Genomic DNA, 8,490 nt, shown 5'->3' with positions numbered 1-8,490 from the left:
CTTCATCTACATATGACAACAAAAGAAGCAACAAAAAGCTGCCTTAGACAGTAATCATTTCACAAGTTAGAAGGGAAATTTGGAACTGTAAGGAACGTGCAGAATCCTAAGGATGAATCTTAACTAATGAAGCCCAGAGGCATTCATCAGAGACACAGGAATGGCTCAGTTTCTTCCACAACCACAATCAGGGATCTGTGCTTCTTCTACCTTGTTAAGCAACTAATCAAACTGGGCACAACAAAACAAAACTTTCCTTTGTCCTAAGTTCAACAAATCCTAGTGTTGTGGAATATTGGATAAATAAAACCTTCCTTCCAGTTTCCTCTTCCTGTAAATAGTAGAACATCGGTGTGATGAAATCACCTCCTACTACTTCTCAACCTAATGCCAGATTGCCTACTTCAGATTTCTCTGACCTTCGGGAAGATTTAATTGCTTCTTCCTCCGTATTCCTGTAGCACTGCATACTCTAATATAGGTAGTTTAAAAATAATAATATTAATTCTAGACCATGAAATTACAACAGGTCAGTGCCTGGCATATAATGAACACCCAAATGAATGAGGAATTGGATCTTATTTTAAGGATATGAAGTAAGACTAATTATGTTAATTCTAACCTTAATACTTCCCTTAGCATTTAATAAGGGATTATTATTGTGAACACAGATTTAACATCAGGCAGTGGTTTTTGCTACCTGAAATACTGAAGTCTGCAAAAAACGTATTTATTTAGGAGGACACCATATGTTTAAAAAAATCGATTTATTTAAACAGATGCTACAAAGGTAATACACAGTAAGTAAAAAACCACTAATACAATAGAATTGTTTTCATGTATACATACTTAAGGTAATTTTAAGTGGTTGGAATAGGCCCAGAGAACCTTTATTCTGTGGTGTTGCCATTTTGTGTTTTGACTATTTAAAAACATTTTAAATGACTAAACACAAAGTTCAATTATTATTAAACTCCAACTGAATTTGTTGTAAATTAGTGGCAGTAAAACATCAGCTACACTAAAATCTGCTCTTAAATTTGTTCTGGTTAGATCACTGAGTAACCGACTCTACTCTCCCCATATCACTCATTATGTGACTCATTATCTTGTGATTCCTGATAGTTTATAAAGCAATTTGAGTACTTGAAATGCAAGTCTAGCTTATGGCCTAGTTTTTATAATTTGGTAAGTCTACAAAAGTATTTGAAGCTTGCTTTAACAGTGCTACATCTCAACCCTGATATTAAAACAGCCTCAGTGTCATCAATTTACATGCCTGGTGGCACTAAGACACTCAGGAACTACTTCAGACAGTTATTTCCTTGTGGCATCCTTCTTTTAAGGATGGAAACTATACTTTGCAATGAAATGAAGAAATCTGTTAGAAGACAAATCTGAGGACTTTTAAAAATTATACAGTACATTAGTAAGTGCTTTAAAAAGTAAACCATCCAATGACATATATGAAAGTTATACCATGGATGCAAGGTCATAAGAAAACAGATTAAACTTGTTTTTACATTTCACTTCTACAAATGCTCTCTAGTAACCACACTGGTATTATAAAGCAATCAAGAACAACGTTTGTCTCTCATCAGTCTGTGTATATGCAGATATTTGCATATTTAATTGGCACATACACACTCCAAGTATACAAATTACTTCAATCCTATATCCATTTACCTCTCAGAGTGGTTTAATGTCACCACAGTGACACATAAAAGGAAAAAAAGAAAAAATGAATGCCAGGCTTCTGAGTAAGTAAAGCCAAATCAGATTGTTCAACTGATGCTATAGTAGCTTATTTCTGCAGGAAAACACAGATTTCTATAGTTCTGGTCAGTTACTTTATCATTAAACTCTAACTTCGCCAACATGGTTTCAAGTAATGAAAGTATTTTTGACTTATTGGGAATTATACGTAATACATGGGGAAAAAAAACAGATCATGAATTTTTTTTGCCAATCATCAAACATGTTCTCATTTGAACGAGGGAAATTCTCTTAGTTTAATATAAGTTTTTCAATGAAACAATAAATTTACAATGAAGTTAGTGGTCTCATTCAATAGGTCTTCTAATCTTCAAATTCAGGCCTAAGAGAGAAGAACAATGATTACAGGAGAAAAAAAATAAATAAATACTCTCCTGTGGCCATCATCTTAGGGGCCGGTTCTCTTGTAATGATGAATTCTATCACAAGTTGTCACGTTTCCAAGATCTGCACAGGGCTTTAAAATGGAACTGCCTGAGAAGATTCAGAAAGCCTTTGTTCTTGGGCTTACACAGTAAGCACTTTGCGTGATTCTTAGTCACATTTTATCCAGAACACAGTGTTACCGGTCACATTTTTCTCGACGATGCTTATACTGATACTGATAAATATAAACATATTTATACACAAAATACAACATTGACATGGGGATATGAAGTTAGCCAGCCATCCATAAGAAGAATGGGATAAAAATTGCAGGAAGGGTAGTATAGGATGCCAAGCCCAGACAGACTATAGATGCCAATCCCAAGACCGCTGAAGCGAGAACACTTCTCTGATCACGAATAATTATCTTCACATTCTCACAGAACTGGAAAATAAAATTTAAGAATATTAGAAAAGGGGGCTGAACCTAAGAAGAATAACAGGTACCAAATAGTAAAGCATAATTTTCTCACCTATTTTCTGTCTAACAGAAAAACCAGAATTTCTCTTATGACTTCAGAAAGAATTTAAGGTATGAATAGTTCAGTTTCTTGATTCCACATCCCATAGTAACTGAAATGATGCTTCAGGCAACTAGGTTCACAAAGGCAGCTGCCTTTGTAAATACAGACTTTTTATAGAAAACTACAGAGAATGTAACCACATAAAAGTTATTCAGGATTAAAGGTTAAAACTTTAAACTGCCTGTCAATAAAAATAACATATTCTACAATTTCATAAGCAAAGGAATCTCTAATCTTGAGTGATAAAATTTAGCCTATTATTATTGGTGAATTCAGTTCCTACAACTCGTCATTTGAAAATTTGATGATACCAATGAAAACTGTCCTCATAGGTCTCAAAATCTAAAGGCATAGAAAGTCTCATTTTTTGGTCATATCCCATTCTCTGAGTAAATTAAATTCAGTCAATTATGTGACATAAAATCGGCTGCTGGAGATAAAGATAAATTAAATATGATCCCTACTCCTGAGGAAGGCATTCTTCTAATATGTGAAATTGTTCTTTAAAAACCAAATTTACTCAGAAGTGATGGCTTATATTTGAGTCCTGGCTCACCTCTTATTAGCTCCAGTAAATCTCATGTAAATCATTTAACTTGTCCAGACTACCCTCTTCTCTTCCATGGGAATAAGAAGGTTGTTGTGAGGATCAAGTGAGATCTTTAATGCAAAAGTATTCTTCCACATGCTGCATAAATGTAAGGCATTACAATGATTATTATTACTGCTACATCTGTTGACAATTAGCTCTACCTCATCACTGTCTGGGCAAAATTTAGCAATGAACTGCTCTATTTTTGTATGTGACTTGTGCTACTCATACTACTTTTAAGCTCCTTTTCTAGACATGACATTGTGTATGCTTTGAGGGTCTCCTACAGTGGCCTATACGGTCCTGGACAGCTAGGTTTCTAAATTCTTAATGGGCAGAGTATACAAGCCCAATATATTTTAATGCACTATCTTGACTGTAAGGTTGTCTCTATCCATACTTTTATACAATTTCTAGACAAATTCCTGTTCCTGTTAGTTATCCAGATGTTGTTTTCTTACATGTCAAACAGATGATTTGTCTCTTTCTGCGAAACGAAAACATTGAGTCCCAAATACACAATCTTAAAGTGATGAAGATCAAACTAAATGAAGTTTTCAGGACAATGAGAAAAGGTGCTTGGCAAATAATGGGAAGATATGCGTTTAGGTAAATGAGTAAGCTGTCTTCGTACAGTTACGCTCTTTTTGTCTTTTTCCCAATAATTGTTAATTAAGGAAAATGGAGAAGCATGGTGGACTCCTTTCCCCAAAAGCAGATTTTCTCAAGGAGCATCTTATTTCTAATGTCCTGTTCTTGTTCACTTGGCCATTAGCCCAAGGAGGCATCTCTAGTGGTGCTCAACGGGAGGGAATGTCCTGCATTGCTAGAAGGTAGCCTGTTGGGGCACTTTTTGAGTACAGAAACCCCAGAAATTAAAAGGGGTATTTGCATTCATTTTTTGGCAATAAAATCAGTACCAGCAACATTAAAAAAAAAGAGTTGAAAAAGCATAAGGCATAATAAGAGTAATTAAGGGCTTTATAGTTTACAGAACTCTGAAATTGTTAATAGTAATATAAAACTCCCTTAATTTTAAGATTTCTAAACTTGTTAAAAAGAGCTTCACATCACAAAAAAGCAAAATGTTTTCTTCCAATTTATTTTCAAATTAGTTGCTGTGCTTTCATGAGGGAAAGTGCTCTTCAAAGTGTTTATAAACTTAAATTTAAATTTAAGTAAGAGACAACTTGCAACTCTCAGTGTTAGGCTTACAATAGCATACATAGATGGAGAACTCAACAATCGGACCCTGAATCAAGTAATTCCTTACATCTCTGAAAAGTAGAAATCAGTCCTCCTTCAGTATTAATGACCTACTTCTCTCAAGGCATGTTCAAAAAAACAGTTCTTAGAATTGGAAATTTGGGGATGGGGATTTTTTTTTTTCCCCGGGAAATCTACTCTGGCCAAATTATTTGTTACACCATTCAAAGTGAAGACAAAAACTCAGTTTCACAAGAGGTGCTATGCAGCAACAGCAATTAAAACATTTCTCTACTTCTGTAAAACCTTACAAAGTTTCCAAAGATGAAAAACTACTCCAGCTAGTTATTTATGCAGATTAAATATTTTACTACCTCCAAAAAAGCACTTGTGATGTGTTTTTTGTTTGTTTGTTTGTTTGTTTTTGGTCAAAATACAGAATACAGTGCTATATGTGTTCCATGAAAGGGTAACTGCTAATTACTGGTTAGAAGTACAGTTTTTCCTTAGAGAAATAATTTGCTTGGTTCCTAAGTAAATCTGACCTGCTTCCTTTTGTACACTTTTGGAGCCAGTGTTTGTAAATGTAGTGAAGTTCATTTCTAATCAGGCCTGGACTGGGGCTGTGATTCTTAAATCATTGCACACTGCTCAAGCTATAGTTTTATTTTACTAGATTGAGTCTGTTGTGGCTCTATAAATAATCTATAAGAAGTTTCATATACTGATGTATAAAAAGCATAGTACTTGTATGTTCTGCCACAGAAGAGAAAGAGATTTTCCCATATGGGTCAAAAAATTAATCAAGATGTGGAGCAATACAAAATCGGTTGCATGGACTCATTCTTTTGGTCCAAAAAGTATCTAAACATGAAGCCGAAAATGTGAAGCTCATTAGGTGATGGCCCAGGTTTCAGTTAAGAGTGAACATTAACAATAACCTCTTTAACAACTACAGTGAAGCCTGAGAAAGCTACTAATTGCAAATGCAGTTGCAGGCTTAAAAAGTTAATTATCTTTAAGTTAAGAGGTTTCAAAAGGAAATAAAAAATCCACCCTCCCCCCCCACCCCACCCCTTTGGATTTGTGGCTAATTTAATCATCTTCAATGCTAATACTGTTTGTTTGGGTTTTTTTAAGTGCTCATAAAAATTACAACATTGAACGGACCTTCTTGAAAACCAATTGTTTTTATCTCTGAGGGACCCACAAACAATCCCACCTTTGGAGCTAAGGGTTAAAAGATGCCTAACAATGAGGAAGTCTAGATGGGGATTAAAGCCTTCAAAGAAAGAATTCAGAATACCAAGGAAATGACTTCTCTGAAGCCAGACACCGGAGTAAGGGATCTACCAGGGAGGTCTTCCTACTGGGAATTTTGATAGTTTATATTAAGCAAAGGGAATTCACTCTGCAGCTTACAGACGGAGAAACCTGCAGGCTTCCTTAATTTTAAAGGCACAACAATTTGTACACAGGGTTATAGATAAAATACAAACTCTGAACGCCTTTCTTCCAATTGCAATTCTTGGGAAAATTTGCAAGCACACAGCGACGGATTTTCTCTTGACCCCCGCACCCCCCACCTGTCCTTTTGTCATTTCGATGACGCTGGGTGGACACCCTGACGACCTCTGCAGCAATAACTGGGTAGATTTGGAATCGCTGACAGCGGTACTGCATTGTCATACTCTTTAATCCCGCATTTTGAGGTTACCTTGCAAGGGACAACGCTATTTATTTACTTGGCCTCCTTTAGGAACACCAGAGAGATCGTTACTAATTCTAGACCTCAATCCCTGATCCCAGAGTATAGAAAAAGGTTAGGGATGGGAAAGGGCGTCCCCACCGAACCCACCGGCGAGTCACACGTGTACCTTGTCGGCCTGGGGGCTGATCGAGGTGCCGAATCTGCAGTAGGTCACAAAGTGCTCACAGTTGTTCCACAGTAGGCTGTAGGGAGTTATGCCCAGCAGCTTCTCCGCCCTCTGCGCCACCTCTTCGTTGAGCAGCGCCTTCTTCTTGAGGGACTTGTCCAGGTGATTGACCAGGATGTCGGCTCCGTAGGCGAAGTCCTCCACCGTGTCCACACGGATGCTGGCTACCCTGCCAATGACGCCCAGGATGAGACGCTTGTTGGAGACCACCTTCTGCGTGCGCCCCTTGTCTTTGGTCAGGGCCAACAGGATGTCGGGCATCATGTGGGCGACACGGTTGTCGCCCAGGTAGATGCCGTAGTGGGTCAGGTGGGTCCGGGACACTTCCAGCACGTCGCCGCGAAGGAAGGAGCTGATCTCATTGTAACTATTCCTCGCCTTGTCTTCGCCCGGGGTGCCCGAACTGAAGAGCTTGAAGTTGGAGATGAGGAGCAGCTTCTCCAGCAATTGGGACAGCGCCTCCAGCATAGGGTTCTTCATCCTGCAGGGGAAAGGGAGCGTTGGGGGGACCGCCGCTGCTCGGGCACTGGCCGGGCTAGGTGAGGTCGCCGGACTGGGGCGCTGCGCTGCTCCTCACCTGCAGGCCGGTGGCCCCGGAAAGGAGAGAAGCCTGGATATTAGCTTGGCCGCCCCGCCCTGGGGACTGAGGAGAATGAGGACCTGACCGAGGCAGCCCGCGGGGACAGTGGCACCGGCGCTGAGAGCAACAAGCTACGAAACCCACCTGGGGTCCGTGTCGGGGCGCAGGGCCGCGCGCGGAGCTCGGGGCTGAAGTCTTCTCGGACGCCTTTTAGCCCAGTCAAGGGGGCGGGGCCGAACGCCGTCACAGACCCGGCGAGAGCGCTGATTGGGCGCCGGTTACCAGCGCCGCTCCCCGCGAGGGGCGCGCGGGCCCGCGGGTTCTTTGGAAGGGGGCTGACGGGCCCCCCGGGTACGGTGTTCTTCCTCGAGACCCGCTTCCAGATGCAGGTTCCCCTTGGCACTCGCGACCTAAGCTCTTGCGGCCTCTAAGCGGCCGTTTAGAGCAGGGGCCGAGGCGCGGCCGCGCAAAAAGTTCCTGCACCTGTCTGGACTGGGGCGCATGCTGGACAAAGTTTTCAGTGGAAAAGTCCCCTCCGGCGAGATTTCTGAGCCAAACCACCTCCCTCTAAAGGGTTGGATACCCACAGACCTCGGCTTACTAAAGTGTTTGCATTTACTCCGCGAAGCGTGCGCACCTCCAAAGCCTGCGGATTCCTTCCTAAATTCCCTAGAGACGTAGTCCCACGCGCCGCGGATCGTCCTCCCTTTTTTTTTTTTTATTATTTATTTATTTATTTATTTGAGACAGAGAGAATGAGAGAGAGAGAGCACATGAGAGGGGGGAGGGTCAGAGGGAGAAGCAGACCCCCCGCCGAGCAGGGAGCCCGATGCGGGACTCGATCCAGGGACTCCAGGATCATGACCTGAGCCGAAGGCAGTCGCTTAACCAACTGAGCCACCCAGGCGCCCCCCTCTCGTCCTCCCTTTTACCTGCCCCGAATCCTCTTTGCTCTCAGCTGGCGCGCGGGTCGGCCAGAGACCCGCGCGTCCAGGTCCCGCGCTCTGGCGACTGGAACCCAAGGCGCCTCTGCGCTCGGACGTACCAGTGACCGTTGAGCGCGCGGCTCTCAACGGTCAGCGGAAAAACGGCGAAGCCCCCAACGACCGCCTGGAAAGCCAGATTAATGTCAAGTTTATTCCTTAGGCCTCAGGGTCAGATGGACCCTGCGCGGTTCACCCCCCAAAACGTTGCCGCTTTCAAAGCGCAGCCGCCCGGGCTTGGCCAAGAACGGATGTGGCACTGCGTTCCTTGCCGGAGCAGAGCGCCCGCAGCGTGACCCAGGCGCAACGGCGAGGGGGGTCCCCGGGAGCAGCCGGGTGAGGGAGCTGCAGACGCGCGGTCCGCGCCGGGCTCGGCACGCGGTGTCCCGACCCTGCGCGGAGTTCGATGCTAATGCGTTATGTAAATGCTTCGATTCCGCAGACAAAGGCCACAATAGAGAGCCTC

The 8,490-nt window shown here is 42.3% G+C and overlaps 1 protein-coding gene across 5 annotated transcripts in view; it reads right to left on the bottom strand.

Moving 5' to 3' along the window:
• Positions 1-277: 277 nt before the first annotated feature.
• The window catches only part of LRAT (lecithin retinol acyltransferase), a 51,842-nt gene continuing 43,629 nt past the window's right edge, over positions 278-8,490 (bottom strand). For 4 of the 5 annotated variants that reach the window (XM_064585197.1, XM_064585195.1, XM_064585196.1 and 1 more), the window contains 2 exons: positions 6,402-6,942; positions 278-2,587 (listed from right to left, as the gene is read on the bottom strand). In XM_064585197.1, the coding sequence (XP_064441267.1) occupies positions 2,435-2,587; positions 6,402-6,941 (693 nt within the window). In that variant the 5' untranslated portion in view covers position 6,942 and the 3' untranslated portion in view covers positions 278-2,434. Of the gene's footprint in view, positions 2,588-3,282; positions 3,415-6,401; positions 6,943-8,490 lie in introns of all 5 variants that reach the window. The other variant, XR_010409596.1, reaches the window with a different exon arrangement.

Source organism: Mirounga angustirostris, unplaced genomic scaffold (assembly GCF_029215605.1).
Source record: "Mirounga angustirostris isolate CCGP_5_RB_7025 unplaced genomic scaffold, mMirAng1.0.hap1 SCAF_2, whole genome shotgun sequence".
In the NCBI taxonomy this organism is placed as follows: Eukaryota; Metazoa; Chordata; class Mammalia; order Carnivora; family Phocidae; genus Mirounga; species Mirounga angustirostris.
This window is presented reverse-complemented; position numbering and strand designations above follow the sequence as displayed.